Here is an 18,092-nt window from a genome sequence, read left to right as displayed (position 1 = left end):
CAGAACTCCCACCCACTTTCCACATTCAGCCCTCCACCAGTTTATGTTCCTTAATAAAGTAATTTGCCTCCGCCGCTGTCCCAAAGTAATATTCCTGGCCCTCAAAAGTGACCCAAAGTTTGTCCGGTTACAGCACTCCAAACCGAACCTGGCGCCGGTGCAACAGTGCTTTAGCCTTGTTGAACTCCACCTGCTGGCTCTGCACCAATATCTTGATAAATCCGGATTCGGTTTCCTTCCCAATCGCAATCCTCCAGGCCCTGGCCCACCTTAGATCTTCCCCTTGTCCTGGAACCTGTGCACAATCACCGCCAGCGGCGGCTCCCCTGCTCTTGGCCTCTACCTCAGGGACGTATGGGCCTGATACACCTCCGGGGCCTTGTCCAGCGCCTTCTCGTCTGCCAAACTGCCCAGCATCTGCACGACATAGCCCGTTGCACTCGTTCCCTCCACTCCCTCCGGTAGGCCCACGATCCTCAGATTCCGCTGCCTGGACCGGTTTCCTGGTCCTCCATCTTTGCTCACAGCATCTTACACATGACCCCCAGGATCGCCATCTCCACCTCCAGCGTCACAGTCCAGTCCCACCTTCTCCAGCTCTTGGATCGACGCCCCCTGCACCTCCAGGCTTTTCTCTACCCGTTTCAAAGTCCCGCGAAGAAGTATCAATGCCTCCTAAACTGCCTTTGACCAGTCACTCTGCATTTCTTTAGGCTGCTGCCCAAATTCATCCTTAATGAAGCTCATCAACTGCTCCTTTATCAGCTTTCCAGTCGATAACGACCCTTCCCCTCCGCCATTTTTGCAATTGGTGCTGCGCCACTAGTCTCCTCCAACCTCTTAGCCAGGGCTCTTGCTGTCTCCTGTCGAGTTTGGTAACCCTCAGACCTGCCCATCCGGGGGAGAATTAATCTCCCTCCACTCTCCACACAACGTTTGCGCTGAAATTCCCCAGAGTTCGGGTAGAAGGGGCCAAAAGAAAAGCCTTCTAGGAGGAGCCATCCTGTGTGCAACCACTCACTCCACGACCGCCACTGGGAGTCCTTGATTGCTGTGTTGATATATTAAAGTTGAGACATTCTGTGGCAGTCAAAAGAACCATATAAATGCAAATCGTTCTTTATAAATATGCCTGGGTGTTAATGGTCACTATTAGTTAGTTTTTCATTGTATGCGCAGCACGTTACACTTTTATAAATACATGCTCCCAGCACAGTAGAATATAGGTTCAGCAGTAGACCATGAGCTTGTTCCGGTATTCAATTGGATCATGGCTAATTGTGGAGTTTACCTGCTTTTCATCTATATCCCTTAAGACTCTTGCGCACCAAAAATTCCATCTGTCTTTGTCCTGAATTCTGTAATTAACCCAGCATTCCATAGATGGAGAGTGTGCTAGGGTGTGATTCAGCAGACTGAAATTAAAGTCTGCTGAATAGCATGTTTAGCGGGGTATTTATTGGCGGCCACAGGGCAGAGAAACATCCCGCTATCCAACGCTACTTTGTTGGGTTTTTTTTACCTCGGGGAGTTTCTCCCTGCCGAGACTGCGCTTGGAGGGATTTCCTGCTGACGAGCTGAAGCCATCCTGGTGTGGCACAGTGCTGCCGACCTCTGATAGGCCGACAGATCTTTGAGCTGGGAATTCCTCCTGGAGACAGAATGACGTTCTGCCTCATGCAAATTAAAGGGCCATCGCCTGAAAAATTAAAGTGGGGCAATCCGGACAGGCGGAGGCCGGCTCCCCCTTAAAACTGGGGTGACTTCCGGTGGCGTGGGCGAGCAGGACGGCCGCAATAACAAGAGCTCCCGCCGGTGGCCGCGATTCGTGGCGATTTCGGGGAAATCCCCAAGTCCTCACGCACTCCCCAACTATCGTCGGCCTTTGGGGCCGCCACGAGAAGCCAGCGGGGCCGGTTTAAAAACCGGCGAAGAACCCCGTGCGGGTGTCGGGCGGCGGGGTCTGAGGCGCCGGGCCCGGCAGGTCAGAGCAGCGGGGGTGGAGCTACGAGGGGGCCGAGGCGGCAGGCCCGAGGCCAGGGCGCCATGTAGAGAGGGTGCTCCACGTCGGATGGCTCCCACCTAGGAAGAAGAAAGATGGTTGAAGCCTCGTCCCAGATGAATGTAGAGGAGAAAGAAAGGAGATTTAAGGAAGTCTGGTGAAAGGTTTTTTTTCAAAAAAGAAGAATGTCAGATTGATGAAGGGCAGGAGGGTGAAGGGGGAGAGAGGAGAAAGGAAAGAAGATAAAAAACAATAAGCCGCTAAAGGATGCGAAAAGCAGCGTCGAAGAAAGGAGGAAACGCGGGTTCGCCGCCGAAGGAGAAGACGAGCAAAAGCAAAAGTGTTGACAGGATGGTGGAAGCCAAACTGCAAGGCGGGGCCGCACTACTTACGGTGGAGAAGATGACCGAGGTGATGGTGGTGGAGCTGGAAAAACGTTTGGTGAGTCACATGGAGGTCCTGAGGAAAGAGATGGCGGTCGTGTTGAGGTCATTGTTGGAGGAGGCAATCGGCCCGATAAGAGTGGAGGTGGCAAAGGCATTGGCCGAGGTGAGAGAGCAGGGCGAGAAGATGAAGGAGGTGGAGGAGACCGTGACACGACACAGCGACCGGGTCACCTCAATCGGGGATGAACTGCGGAGGGTGGTGGAGGTTAACAGAGGACTCCGAGCAAAGCTGGAAGACTTGGAAAACCGCTGATGCACAATCAATTACTCTCGAGACAAGGTGAGTCATAACTAATCGGCTTTAATCAGCTAGAACTGTACACAGCAGCTTTGATACAGAAAGTGAAGGCTGCTGGGATGGCATTGGTTCTTATACCCCGCCTCTCAGGGCGGAGCTATGTACGTTAGCCAATGGTAGACTCCTCAGTCTAGCCAATGGGCATCCACCTCTCAGGTACTGCAATACCTGGTATTACCACATTCACCCCCTATTAAAAAAGAACCCAGCGAGGTGATGGCCAGCGTTTCTGTCGCGGTTTTGCATGGTAGGACCAGGTATTGCAGGTACCGTGATGTCGAGGGTAACAGAAAAAGTTTTTATTGTTTTATGGTGCAGCAATCAGACGATCAGGTGGCTTGGTCGTCCTTCTGGAGCGTCGGGGCTTCGGCGATGATCCTGGTGGGGGCCCCGGCAGCTGTGGCTCCGGGAACGTGGTGTCTTCCTCCCTGGCAGCTTCGTCACCCCTAGGCGGCGCTGTTGGGGCGAAATGTGGGCAGGGGGGAGGGGCGCCTGTAGGGGGCGTCGGTGCCTGTTCGGCGCTGGGTAGGGGCGGGGGCAGTACTGACCCTCCGGTCAGGTGCTGCGGGGAGGATGGGGGTGGGGGAAATGGTGCGGGTGCGCGTGGGGCTCCGGCGGGTGCCAGGTCCGTCGGGGAACGCTACATAGGCGTACTAGGGGTTGGCATGCAGCAGGTGGACCCTCTCGAACAACGGGTCCAACTTGTGCGCCCTCACATGTTTCCGCATCAGGACGGGTCCGGGTGTCGCTAGCCAGGTTGGGAGCGAGGTCCCGGAGGATGACTTCCTGGGGAAAACAAGGAGACGTTCGTGAGGTGTCTGGTTTGTGGTAGTACAGAGCAGCGATCGAATGGAGTGAAGGGCCACTGGGAGGACTTCTTGCCAGCGGAAGACTGGGAGATTCCTGGACCGAAGGGCCAGCAGGACGGTCTTCCAGACCGTTCCGTTCTTCCTCTCTACCTGCCCGTTTCCCCGGGGGTTGTAACTAGTCGTCCTGCTGGAGGCGATGCCTTTGCTGAGCAGGAATTGACGCAGTTCGTCGCTCATAAAGGAGGACCCCCTATCACTATGTATGTAGGCGGGGAAACCGAACAGTGTAAAAGTACCCTGGAGGGCCTTGATGACAGTGGTCGTGGTCATGTCCGGGCAGGGGATGGCGAATGGGAAACGGGAGTATTCGTCAATCACGTTCAGGAAATACGTGTTGCGGTCGGTGGTTCCTGGAGTTACCACACCCACCCATCGACCCGATGCAGTCACGGACCAAGGGACGATCGAAGGGGGTGATGGCCGGCTTGCGGCAGCTACAGACGCACGTGGAGAAGTCCACCCGCGTGCAGGATCAGGGATTGGTGCCTGTCATGTATGCCACCCAGACCGAAACCGCACGGGTGGCGTCCGCGGTGGAGGCAATGGGTGCGATGATGTCAGACATGGATCGCAGTATGCAAGGCCTGGTGCATTCCACGCGGGTAGCGTCCGTGGCCCAGAACATGGCTGTCCTCTCACAGGACGCCATGAGCCAGAGCCAGCAGCGGAGGCACTTAACGCCATGGCCCAGTCTCTGCAGGCCATGGCGCAGTCCCAGTAGGCCGTGGCCCAGTCTCTGCAGGCCATCGCTGAGGGCATCAGCGCCATTGCCCAGGTGCTGGCCGACGTCGCCCAGTCACAGACAGGGATGGCCAACGCCCTGAACTCCATGGCTGCAAACTTGCAGACCCTTGTTGATACCAGGGCGGGTCTCGAGGACTGGCAGTGCCAGGTGTCGGGGGGGCATCGGATGCTCGGTCCGTTCGCATCCCCGACCCATGTAGAGGCCCGGGGGCCATCGGGCACCCTGAGGAAGGAGGAAGTGCTGGGGCACATTCCGGGTCCCTCTGTAGGGGAGGTCCCGGAACACCGCGATGCCTTGAACTCCCCTCCTTCCGTTCCAGATGCACCTGGTGGGCAACGGGTAGGACAGGCTGGCAGCTCGCCATCCCAGTCGCCCGAGTCGCAGCCTGGCCTATCGTGGGCGGGCCGCCCCAGGAAACGCCCTAGTCACAGGGCAAGAATCACACGAGTCCACCCCCAGTTCTGCTGCACCGTCTGGGGAACCACCTAGACGCAGTCAAAGGGCCGCAGGGCCAAAAAGTTAGACACTGAGTAAGTTGGCACGGGTACAGGGCACAAATTAGTTCTGGGGCTAGGGCACGTGTATGAACTGTTTGCTATTAAAATCACTTTCACACCGACAGAAGCTGCTTTTGTGCTCTGTCCGATGCGTGCGGGGGTGTGGTGTGAGGTGAGTGCCAGTCTGTGTGTGAGGGGTGATAGAATGTCGGCCTGTGGTGAGTGTGCCCCCCCCTTTCCCCCCGAGTCGCCCTCGCCATCCCCCCCCCCCCCCCCGGGCAGACGACGGGACCGTGCGCTGCAGTGTCATGGCCGCATGCAGGGACGGTCCGGGTGGAGGGTGGTACTGTGGCCATGGGTCAGACATTGTCCAACGATGTAGAGCCCAGAGCTCATTGCAGAGCGGGTTGTCATCATCCTCCATGGCCTGCAATAGAAACGCTTCCACCGGCGACCGTGTGAGCCCGGCCCATTGTGCCACAGGTGGATGTGCAATGGAGGGATGGTGTGCATGCGGGTGGGGTGCGGGTGGTTTGTGGTGGGTGGGTGGGGTGAGAGTGGTAGGCTGGTGGGTGGGTGGGGTGAGGGTGGTAGGCTGTTGCCGTGGTGTGCAGTCTGTGCCCATACTCAGCGATTCCACCCCCCCCCAGTCCATGAACCGGGCGGCTATCAGCCCGTCCCGTACCCGTTGGCCCAGCCGGTAACGGTGGGCAGCCTTCCGTCAATGTCCAGCCCGTCTGTTGTGACCATTGCCTCCATCCTCCTCATCTGGGGAGGTCTGCGCCTCGTCGTGTTGCTCCTCCCCCGCCCCCTCCTCTGCCTGCAGCACATCGCCCCTCTCCTGGGCTATGTTGTGCAGGATGCAGCAGACCACAACGATGCGGCCGACCCTATCTGATGGGTACTGGAGGGCCCCTCCAGAGCGGTCCAGGCACCTGAAGCGCATCTTTTGCAGCCCAAAGCACCTCTTTATCACACCCCTGGTCGCTGCAAGGGCATCGTTGTAGCGGTTCTCCGCGTCGGTCTGTGGCCTCCGTATAGGAGTCATCAGCCACGACTGCAACGGGTAACCGCTGTTGCCCAGCAACCAGCTCCTCAGCCGGGGCCCTCGAACATGGTGGGGATGAAAGATTCCGCCAATACGAATGAGTCATGTACACTGCCCGGGTACCGGGCGCAGACGTGCAGGATCATCACGCGGTGGTCACAGACCACCTGAATGTTCATGGAATAGGTCCCCTTCCTATTCGTGAACACGGCCCTGTTATCCGCAGGTGGCCGCACGGCAACGTGCATCCCATCGATCGCCACCTGGACCATGGGCATCCTGGCCGCCACAGCGTAGCCCACAGCCCAGGCATCCTGGCTGGCCCAGTGCACGGGGAGCTGAATGTAGCGGTCCGCAATATCATATCGAGCATCTGTCACTGAACGGATGCACCGGTGCACCGATGCCTGCGAGATGCCAGACAGGTCCTCACTCGGCGACTGGAATGACCCCATGGCATAGAGGTTCAGTGCCACCGTAACCTTGATGGCCACGGGGAGAGGGTGTCCTCCCCCAATGCCACGCGGTGCCAGGTGTGCCATCAGGTGGCAGATATGGGCGACTGTTTCCTGGCTCATCCGGAGTCTCCACTGCATGCCTGGTGCGTGAGGTCCTGCTACGACGAGCGGGGCCGATACACACAGGCCTCATCGGGCGTCTCTGTCACCGTGGCACCACCACCTCCTCCTTCTCCTCGTCCTGCCACCTGCCTCCCTGCAGCACGCTCCTCTGCGGCAGCCTCCGCCACCTCCCAACATATCATCATTACCCATATCCCCCCCCCCCCGCAGCCAGGGGCTGCATGGTCGCGACTGTTGGAAGCTGGCACCTGGCCAGGCGGCCACCCTCCTTAAAAGCCCCCTCCCAGCACACGACCCCCCTTCCCAGGCACACGCCCTCTCCTCCCCAGCACGTACCCTCTCCTCCTCAGCACTCACTCTCTCCTCCCCTGCACGCGCCCCCCATCCCCACCCCACCCTCCCAAAACCCCACCCCCACTTGCCCTCTCCTCTCCAGCAACCCCCCCCCCCCGGCACATGCCCTCTCCTCCCTGGCACACGTCCCTCTCCTCTCCAGCACTCACCCTCTCCTCCCCGGCACGCGCCCCCCAACCACCCCCCAAACCCCCCCCCCCTACCCAACAACTCCCCCCAAACTCCCCCCCACCCTCCCCAAATCCTCCTCAAACCCCCCTCCCTCCCCAAACCCCCCCCCCTCCCCAACCCCCCTCTCCCCCCCACCCCCGCCCTCCCCAAACCCTCTCCAACCCCCCCCCCCCTGCTCTCCCCAAACCCCCCACCCGGCACGCACACTCCAACAAGTCCTGCGCCCCCCCCCCCCAACAACTGCGGCCGTGCGGTCACTTCTCCCGCAGCCGCCCCACGCCGAGTCCTACCTCCGCCCTAGCCGGCATCAACTTACGCCGGCGTGTCCCATGGGCACGTCGGCGGGACTTCGGCCCATCCAGCCCGGAGAATTCAGGCGGCCCATGCGTCGCCCCGGTCCTCGCCATTCTCCGAGGCGGGCGGCGCCATTCACGTCGATGGGATTTTGGGGGGGCCGGAGAATTCGGCAGTCACTGGGGGCGGGATTCGCGCCGCTCCCCGGCGATTCTCTGACCCGGAGAATCCCTGCAACCGGGCCACGCCGCCCCAACGCCGGCAAGCGATTCTCCGCTCCAGCCGATTTACGTGGCCGGGCCGCCAATTCTCCGGCCCGGATGGGCCGAGCGGCCGCTCTAAAAAGGCAGAGTCCAGCCGACGCCATCCACACCTGGTCGCAGCCGGTGGGAACTCTGCGTGCAGGGTCGGAGGCGGCCTGGGGGGGGGGGGGGGGGGGCTCCGACCCCGGGGGAAGCCTCCGATGGGGTCTGGCCCGTGATCAGGGCCCACCAATCGGCGGGCCGGCCTCCCGCTCCCCGGGCCTATTTTCTTCCGCGCCGGCCCCTGAACTCCCCCGCCATGTTGCGTCGGGGCCGGGACATTGAGGGAGGCCACCGCACATGCGCGGGTTGGCACGGCACACAGTGTGCGCCGGGATTGGAGGGTGGAGCGGCGAGAACCGCTCCAGTGCCGTGCTGCCCCCCTGTAGGGGCCAGAATCGGTACTCCCAGTAGCCCGTTCCGACGGCGTGGACACTCTGCCGCCGAATGGGAGAATCCCCCCCCATGAATTAGCAACCCATCTTACCCAGCTTGGTGTAAATCAGGTTGCTGATTCACTATTGTCCATTTTACCAGGTGTGGTGGAAAACAGGCTGCCAATTCACTAGTGCCCGTTTTACCCGACATGATGTAAACCAGCCTGCCGGTTAACTGAAGTGAGCTTTACCTGGCTTTGTATAAAACAGGCTGCTGATGTGCTGTTCTTTGTTTTATCTGGCTTGCTGTTCAACAAGCTGCCGATCTGCTATTGCGTGTTTTGCATCACTATTCAAGATGTATTTCTACCCCAGTTAATTTCATTAGACATTTATTTTAATGATAATTGGCTCAAAAGAAACACAAATCAGAACTACTACAAAGTAAACTCAATTTTCAACTGGCTGCATGGGAGATGCAATTAGTCTTGATGTTTTAGCAACTTAACCATGTCTAAACTTACTATCAATTGAAAGCATTTTCCTTTATTTCTGCCACCATAGCTTTGTTAGGATAGCATATTAAAAGAAAGATTTTGATCAAGCACATTAAAAGGAGATTATTCATTTACTTATTGGAATTTACTTATTGGAACAGATTGCTACAACCTTCACTTGTAATGCCGAATAATATAAATGCTGGAAAATCCAGGCATGAATTTATTTATTGTCAGAGTACACTCTGATGTCGGCAGGGATTCTCTGATCCGGGTTCACCCCACCACCACTGCCAGAGGACGGAGAATTTGCCCCTCAGCCAAAACCGGAGAATCCCGCCGACATGAACGAGCGCAGAATTCCGGCCGCGATGTTAAACTGAATTAAGATTATTACAAAAATGAAAAAGGCCAGAACAGTTACCTTTAGATGACTCATCTTCAATGGGTTGCTTGAAAGCTGTGATATCGCTGAAGGTGCAAAGAAATAATACCACCTTGTCTTGCTCATTTCGGATTGGAGCAATTTTCACAAAGAACCACACTGGTGTCCCTTTCACAAGAAAAAAAAAGTATTTACTTCAAGATGTCAAGTTTATGCTCTATTAATCTTACACTATTTAAAATGATTGCAATCTTTAATAAGAAAATGTAATTCTAATTATGTCAGTTAGACCATATCCAAGAAAATGTAGAACAGAGTTTTTAAAATTTTAAACTTTTGATTAAAGGTATTTTCATGTACAAATACATGTTTGGGTGTGTGAAGTAGATTGGCACAAACAAGGATACATAGAGGGCGATTCTCCCGCCGTGTTGTGCTCAAGCGAGACCACGATGCGGGCGGAGAATCCCGGGAGAGGCCTCCCGACACCTTCCGCGCCTCACGAGATTCACCGAACTCCCGCGAGACATCGGAGTCGGAACGCCACCCCCAAATGGACATGACCAAACGCCACTCCCAGAAGTAGATCGTCAACCTACTTATGATCGACCTGCTCAGGATGCACCAGCCTCTGTCGATTCTCCAGTCTCCCCAGGGAGTCTGCAGCCGGGCATCGGTCAGTGCTGGTCCACACAAACGTGGCACCCAGGGGTCTCCCAGGCCATCGGAGGCCCTGGCCGGTCAGGGTAAGTGCGGGGTGGCCCTCTGGCCCTCCCCCTGGAACATGGGCGCCTTGGCACTGCCACCCTGGCACCAGCAGAAGCACTGCCTGGGGGCCAGGGTGGCAGTGCAAGGGTGCCCAAGTATCAGGGTGGCACTGCCAAGGATCGAGGAGGGCCATGCCCATGAAATGAGGGTGGAGGGGGGAATTATAGGGTGAGGGTGTGCAGGGCAGGTAATTAGGGGCTTCTGGGAGGTTGGGGGAGATGGATGGGGGTCCTGGAAGGGAGAGGGTGCTTTAAGGAGGTTTGGGGGGGCCTGAAGAGGGGTGGAGCCCCCTGGGACCCTATAATGGGAGTCTTCACTTGGGTGGTGTGGGGTAGTGTCCATGTGTATGCGAGGTAACATTGCCCGTGGGTGGGGGGTGTGGGGGACCCACAAGCACACTTAGAGATCAGGGCACCCTTTCAAAATGACAGCCCGATCTCGGAGTTCAGCTCCCCAGTGCTAAACAAAATTCTAAGCGTGGGCTAAACCAGTGAGGAATTCCACAGGGCCCAAAAAAGTGATGAAGTGTCATTGAATAGCGACGGGAAACTCCCTGAGAAACCTGCCACACATTAACTTTAAAATATTTTGAGAGAATCGTGCCCATATACTCCTGGATATACAATTTAAGTTATTCCGTGAACCATTTTTTCAGAAGACCTATTTTTATGTTAAATCCCTCTCTGCGTTACTTGCTGTAGTCATTAACCAATTTATTTTAATTGAGCTAACAACTGTATCAAAGGAAATTAATTACCACAGATGGCATGCAGACCTAAGCACAAACTCTTGAGCTCTAATCTACATGAACAGTTTTCATGATGAACAAAAGAAAACCAGCTTGATAAAGTATAACAAGGCTTATTTATCTTGAGCGAGAAGAAAACAAAAGCAGGATTGAGGAAAGCAAAGTTATTCATAGGAAACACAAGTTAAGTAAATGGAAGAAAACAAGTTTTGATGAACAATTCTGGTGAAATGATAACCTTTCTGCTTTGCATGATTATAATTTTTGCATTTTCTATTTTTTATTCAATTTTGCTGTTTTTTTTAAGCCAACCAAATTTTCTGGGAATACAGTACTAATTTGTTGAGGGGGGAAAAAAGATTAATTAAAGTTTCTACGAATTAAAGTTAATACGATATTGCATTGAATTAAGATTACTACGGTATGGAATTATTGTCTCTCATAAAATAGGTTATCCACGTGCTTTGTTATGTACAACCTAGTTCTAAAATCTTGTCTTATATTTTGAAGAAGCAGGAAAGAATGATATTGGCCAGTAAAAGAACCTGTTGAAATCAGACATCAATTCATGATTTCAATGTTGCTATCGCAACAGCTGTGAAAGAATCAACCCCAGTGGTACATAGTAAATTAATTCTAGTTGTGGTGAAGACTGGAGAGGACTTAAAAGGTGAAACCTGCCATGATCAGTTGTCATAGAAGAATTGAAAGAACAAAGCACAATAAATTCAGACCTGTAGGTATGAACAAAATTCTAATCAAGAGGTGTACTTCGTAATATAAAGCTATACTTTCAACAGTAATGTGCTCCTATTAATAATAATAATCGCTTATTGTCACAAGTAGGCTTCAATGAAGTTACTGTGAAAAGCCCCTAGTCACCACATTCCGGTGCCTGTTCGGGGAGGTCGGTACGGCAATTGAGCCCACGCTGCTGGCATTGTTCTGCAATACAAGCCAGCTGTTTAGTCCGCTGTGCTAAACCAGCCCCTAATAGACATTTCGTTCTTTGAATATTACAAATGAAAAGCAAAGACACTGTAAATTACCTTTGCAAAACTGCACTACTGTATTAAAAGTTATCTGAGACTCTTTTAATTGTTATTTTCTAAAAGTAAAAGTTGTAGTGACTGAACCATAACTTGGGAGTTACTGATATATCGTTTTGGACTCACGGGCGGCACGGTGGCGCAGTGGTTAGCGCTGCTGCCTTACGGCACTGAGGACACAGGTTCGATCCCGGTCCCGGGTCACTTTCCGGGTGGAATTTGCACATTCTCCCCATGTCTGCGTGGGTCTCAGAGATGTGCATAGTAGGTGGATTGGCCACACTAAATTGTCCCTTAATTGGAAAAAAGAATTGGGTACTCTAAATTTATTTTTTTTCAAATAATTTTGGACACACAGGTTATTTCCAGGGCATTAACCGGTCTCAGTGCTCGGTCTCAATGATGGCAGGTTGGAAGCATGTGCATATTTTCAGCCAGCCTTATGCCAACTACCATGTTGGGAAAGACAGTCATGCAGGCAACAGGAAAATATTGGACAGGTTAGAATCATAAAAAGTTACAGCACAGGAGGCCATTCAGCCTATCTTGTCCATGCCAGCCTGAAGACACCCTGGTGCCCTTTCGAATCCCACCTTCCTTCACCCGATCCTTCAACCACAGCTTGCTAATAACAGGTAAGATCCAGCCTGAAAACAAATTTGATTTGCACCTTAGGTTGGTATAGACCAGCATGTAAAGCCTTTACTCTGCTTAGTTTGTGTTATCTTTTGCAAGACAACTCCTTTCGCCATTAATCTATAATGAGCAAATGTCGATACAAAAATAATGTGCTAAAGTGTGTCCTGCCCAAACCAGTTAACATGCAGATGGCAGCATGCAATGTCCATGCTGGCTGCTGCTTCTAATGGTCAGACGGGCATCCAGCATTTCTTCCGCAACCCACCGGCTGTATATCAATTGGGAGTAGATATTGGCAATGGTTACTCTACTTAAAAGCAGCAAGAACCTCTTAAAGGTGCATTCTGAACAAAAACTCTGGAAGAAATTGATGATCACTGAAGGAGGGAGTGAGCAGGCAGACATTTTCTCTGATGCTACAGCATAGGTCTTGGTGCAGGCAGTGGAGAGGGGAGAGCTTTCCAGGTATCTTCTTGGTAGGCAATAGGAAGAAATTGCCATTTATAATGTTATGGGCCAGGGTTTAGAAACTCCAAAGTATATTATGAAAAATGAAATGAAATGAAAATGAATATGAAAATCGCTTATTGTCACAAGTGGACTTCAAATGAAGTTCCTGTGAAAAGCCCCTCGTCGCCACATTCCAGCACCTGTTTGGGGAGGCTGTTACGGGAATTGAACCGTGCTGCTGGCCTGCCTTGGTCTGCTTTCAAAGCCAGCGATTTAGCCCTGTGCTAAACAGCCCCTTTGAAGTCCACCTGACTTACAACCTTTATGTTGAATTTGGCTAGGATGAGCACAAGAGCCTTCCCTTCAGCTGTGATTCAACAGACTCCCTAGACACTTTTTAATCAAAACAAGCTTTATTCTAAGAACTTAGTTAATACACACAGCAAGAGTTATCAATTACATACATAAAGACACCTCACAGTTACAGTAATCTATGTATGACACTTAATGAATTCCCCCTTAACTGTTCCAATTCAAAAACAAAATCCCATAAACCAAAAAAAAAACCTTTTCAAGGGCATGGCCCAGCACTCTGCATTCTCACTTGAATAATATTGGCTTTTCCGGAGCGTCTGACCCCGTCTCACCAGCAGGTTTAAACCCTCCTGGAAAGCAAACTATATCTTTTAAGTTACCAAAGCAGGTAGCTCTAATAATGTTTTTTTTTTACTGGAACAGATATTTAAAATGAACATAGAGAGAGACAGGCCAAACAGGGGCTAGGGTCTGGCAGATGGAATACAATGTTGACAAATGTGAGGTTATCCATTTTGGTAGGAATAACAGCAAAAGGGATTATTATTTAAATGATAAAATATTAAAACATGCTGCTGTGCAGAGAGACCTGGGTGTGCTAGTGCATGAGTCGCAAAAAGTTGGTTTTCAGGTGCAACAGGTGATTAAGAAGGCAAATGGAATTTTGTCCTTCATTGCTAGAGGGATGGAGTTTAAGACTAGGGAGGTTCTGCTGCAATTGTATAAGGTCTTAGTGAGGCCACACCTGGAGTATTGTGTTCAGTTTTGGTCTCCTTACTTGAGAAAGGACGTACTGGCACTGGAGGGTGTGCAGAGGAGGTTCACTAGGTTAATCCCAGAGCTGAAGGGGTTGGATTACGAGGAGAGGTTGAGTAGACTGGGACTGTACTCATTGGAATTTAGAAGGATGCGGGGGGATCTTATAGAAACATATAAAATTATGAAGAGAATAGATAGGATAGATGCGGGCAGGTTGTTTCCACTGGCGGGTGAAAGCAGAACTAGGGGGCATAGCTTCAAAATAAGGGGAAGTAGATTTAGGACTGAGTTTAGGAGGAACTTCTTCACCCAAAGGGTTGTGAATCTATGGAATTCCTTGCCCAGTGAAGCAGTAGAGGCTCCTTCATTAAATGTTTTTAAGACAAAGATAGATAGTTTTTTGAAGAATAACGGGATTAAGGGTTATGGTGTTCGGGCCGGAAAGTGGAGCTGAGTCCACAAAAGATCAGCCATGATCTCATTGAATGGTGGAGCAGGCTCGAGGGGCCAGATGGCCTACTCCTGCTCCTAGTTCTTATGTTCTTATGTTCTAAAACACTTAATTTCCCTGTCTGTAGTTCACAGCAGTCAAAATTGAAAGTGAAACTAAAACCTCACAGCCACAGCTCAGCTCCACCCACAAAATGACATCACTGAAGCCATGTGATAAGACAACAATCTTTCTTAAAGGGACACTCCCATGACAATAACAAACCAGAAGCTATCTAATAATCTGATTAGAGTTGTTAAAGTAAGAAGGTTTCTCTTCACGGAGAACTTCACCACTTAAAGCCCCATTAATTACAACATCAATAGCATGTACAAGACCTCTCTTTACAATCACTGCACCGCACTTCACTAAAAGTTCTTTCTCTTCATGCTGTCAGACTCACTGTTATTACAATCCTCACTTAGCCACATTGCACAGATGGCAGCCACTTTACAAATGCCTCACAGCACTGTCATCAGCACATGACCTATTTCTTGCAGGAAGTCACACATAACACCTAACAACATATTGACAACAGATGAGGAAGTGTCCACCTAGACACTCACTCCCCCCGCTGAAGAGAACACACTTGCCATCTTGGTAAGGGGCTGAGTGGAGGCTGTGGTAACTGGCAATGTTGATGGAGATGAAGCACAGTGTTTACTGATCTCTATGCCTCTTTTGGCTTCTTCCTCACCCCAGCCAATCTGCATGTTAACCTGCAGATGCTTTCAACACCCAATTATTTCCCTGTGCTCTGCCTCACACAAGCTCCCACTGTTTCATTTCAGCTATTGAGAATGTGAATGCCTCTAAGCCAGTGCAGAAAGAGAGTGTTCACTCACTTCACTTGTCACTGCACCCTTGAACTAACCCATGTTACCGAATCTGTCTGCATTTCCCAACTGAACATGTGTTTTAGCAGCCATGGGCTTATTAAAGTTGACTGCGTTGACATCCTTGTTTTGATTGAAACTTGGCTCACAGATTCCGATACTTAGCCCATTCCTAATGCCTCCTCAATAGGCTATACCTTCCAGCAGCTTTCCTGCCAAAACTGCACATCTTTATCATACTTTGCTCCCAAACCAACTTTGGCTCCTGGGCGCCTACAGATGGTGGCCCTGCCATCAGCCATCTAAGCCCATCCTCTGGAATCACCACCCTAATTTTTTGCATCTCGCCTCCTCCCTCTCCTTTAAACCCTTCTTTAAAACCACCCACTTTGACCAATGTTTTGATCTGTTACCCTATTGCCTCCATTTCCTTGGTATCAATTTCTGCCTGATTACAACCTGTGAAACGTCTTGGGTCACTTTCCTGTGTTCAAGATACCATATAACTGCAAGTTGTGGTATTACCCGTGTTTGGTGGACAGGAACAAGAAACAGTGTTAGTCAAACAATGAGGCTAGAAAATAGCACCAGTCCAGCAATTATGCTATTTAATCCTGATCTGAATTTATTCATGAGGCTCCTGCCTGTTTTAAATGGGAGCTCTTCCCACCAAGATTAGTGTCTTCTTGAGCATTTGGCGAGCCGCAGGTGGATTGGAGGGACAGATATTTTTTTGAGCACAAGTGAGATGGAAATAAAATGAAGATCTTCTCCCTCCCCACCAGATATCTTTTACTTAATCAGGATCTTTGTAACCATCAGGAAATTTATCAGTTTGCATATAGGTACAATTTGGACATTCTCAGTATCGACAGTCACCCATGTGCTTAGATCAATAGTGCAGAAGGGGGGCCCATCGAGCCTGCACCAGCTCTTGGATAGAGCACCCCACTTAAGACCACACCTCCACCCTTTCCCCATAATCCAGTAACCCCACCTAATCTAAGGGCAATTTAGCATGGCCAATCCACCTAAAGTGCACATCTTTGGACTGCGGGAGGAAACCGGAGCACCCGGAGGAAACCCACGCAGATGCTGGGAGAATGTGCAGACTCCGCACAGACAGTGACCCAAGCCGGGAATGAAGCCTGGGATCCTGGAGCTGTGAAGCAACTGTGCTACTGTGCTGCCAAATGTGCTTCTTGGTCAGAAAATCTGAGATCACCTACTGCTAAATAAAGATAGTTTTCTGAAACTTTTTTCAAGCTTTGCATCATTTAAATGGAAGTCCAGCAAAATTGAATAATCTTTGTAGACGTAATTATCTGGGTACTAATTTGACTAATCTGCTTTTCATCATTCTGGCCAACAGTATGAATTAAGATTGCTCTATACCATATGTACGTTATTTAATTTAAAATGATTGTTAAAATAATCCTCAATTTAACTTTCTGCAAAATAAAAGTTTTACTTATTATCACCCGCACATGAACAGAACTACAACTGCTATTACGTTGGTGCTTGTAGTCCTTGTGGTGCCTGCACGACAGTAAGAAAAAAAAATCACAAACAAGACACTTCACAATGTTATATAAATGTCACATTAAAATTGAGGATTCTAATACAAAAAGCAATGTTTAAAAAACTCCCACTGTATCTTCATCTTGAGTTCTCTGTCTGAAGGAAGGTTCTTGGAGACTATTCGTCAAACCACGGCAAAATGACATGATTTTTACTACTGATGGGATGCAGAGGCAGGCCACAGGCCTGCCTCAGCCAGAACAGGGGCTGAACCCTGTGCTGCTGGCATTCTTATATTCCATATTCCACCCAAATCATCGGTATTCCTGCATGACCCTTCTAAGCAACTATAGAATATTGAAAGATCACGCATTGACTAACGATAAGAGCAACAGTGTGCTACATTGATATTAAAACTTTTGATCTGCCAAAGGCTATCCAGAGTTCAAATGGAAGACTGAAAGATTGAATTTACTTCAGGCTGTGACTCACAACATGCGTGAGCTTCTCATGTTAGGAGAGCATGGTTGGCAGGGCCAACATCTCAAAAGGTTTAAAAGACGTAAGCCCAAGCTTATAAAGAGGGTAAAGTTCAACTTCCTGAAAAGCACAAATAAGGCAGGACTGGAGTAGCCAGCTATTACATATCCCATCCAATTTTTCTTTCCATTTAATTTGCATCTCATCCCAAAATATCCGATTTGGCTTCAGTATGCTCAAGAATGAGGTGGGCAACCGATTACCAATTAATCTCACTTTTACATTAATAGATAATTGGAATTGCTTTGCATTGATGCAAAACTAACTTTGGTTACGATATGCTCTTTCACTAAACCTAGATCAGTGAAACATCAGTAAATGCTGCTGCCTTGTTGCACCTTGGTAACTAAATACAAAGCGAGGCTTCTTGCAAAGTACTTGTCAATGAAATAAATTATTTATTCAACGTAAAGCCAAACAAAATAACCATTTTTTAAATCATACCCTCGCTCACTGTCGCTATTTCCACTGCAACTAAATATATATAATAATAATAATCACAATAAATTCTGGACAAAATGTTTTTACTTACTGTTCTTTTTATACATCAGGATTTCAAATGAGTTTATCTCGTAGTTTTCAAATGTCTGTTGTACTTTTTCAATTGTTTCTTTGTCAGTTAGCTCCCCAAACATGAAACTGCAAACATAAATCAAATTTAAATTGACATTTATTGGAATAAAATTTTCATTTGTGTTTCAAACCACTGTAAATTGGATTTTCCGTTCAATGTTGGGATTTTGCAGCTTCATTTACAACTCCTTGTTAACTATCTCCAGTGCAAGGACAGCACGGTGGCGCAGTGGTTAGCACTGCTGTCTCACGGTGCCAAGGTCACAGGTTTGATCGCGGCTCTGGGCCACTGTCCGTGTGGAGTTTGCACATTCTCCCTGTGTTTACGTGGGTTTCGCCCCCACAACACAAAGATGTGCATGGTAGGTGGATTGGTCACGCTAAATTGCATCTTAATTGGAAAAAATGAATTGTGCACTCGAATTTATTTTTAAAAAACTATCTCCAGTGCCCATGTTAAACACACTGTACAGTGTAACAATGAACTGCACAGTATCGGAAAGTCTAAGTGCAATTGTTTTCTGCTGATTGCTTTGTC

At 50.1% G+C, this 18,092-nt stretch overlaps 1 protein-coding gene across 2 annotated transcripts in view; it reads right to left on the bottom strand.

Moving 5' to 3' along the window:
• The window catches only part of kcnh1a (potassium voltage-gated channel, subfamily H (eag-related), member 1a), a 520,535-nt gene that overhangs the window by 405,242 nt on the left and 97,201 nt on the right, over positions 1–18,092 (bottom strand). For both annotated transcript variants that reach the window (XM_072509739.1, XM_072509749.1), the window contains 2 exons: positions 17,514–17,620; positions 8,906–9,034 (listed from right to left, as the gene is read on the bottom strand). In XM_072509739.1, the coding sequence (XP_072365840.1) occupies positions 8,906–9,034; positions 17,514–17,620 (236 nt within the window). The remainder of the gene's footprint in view (positions 1–8,905; positions 9,035–17,513; positions 17,621–18,092) is intronic.

The sequence above is a fragment of the Scyliorhinus torazame genome, chromosome 1, assembly GCF_047496885.1.
Source record: "Scyliorhinus torazame isolate Kashiwa2021f chromosome 1, sScyTor2.1, whole genome shotgun sequence".
In the NCBI taxonomy this organism is placed as follows: Eukaryota; Metazoa; Chordata; class Chondrichthyes; order Carcharhiniformes; family Scyliorhinidae; genus Scyliorhinus; species Scyliorhinus torazame.
This window is presented reverse-complemented; position numbering and strand designations above follow the sequence as displayed.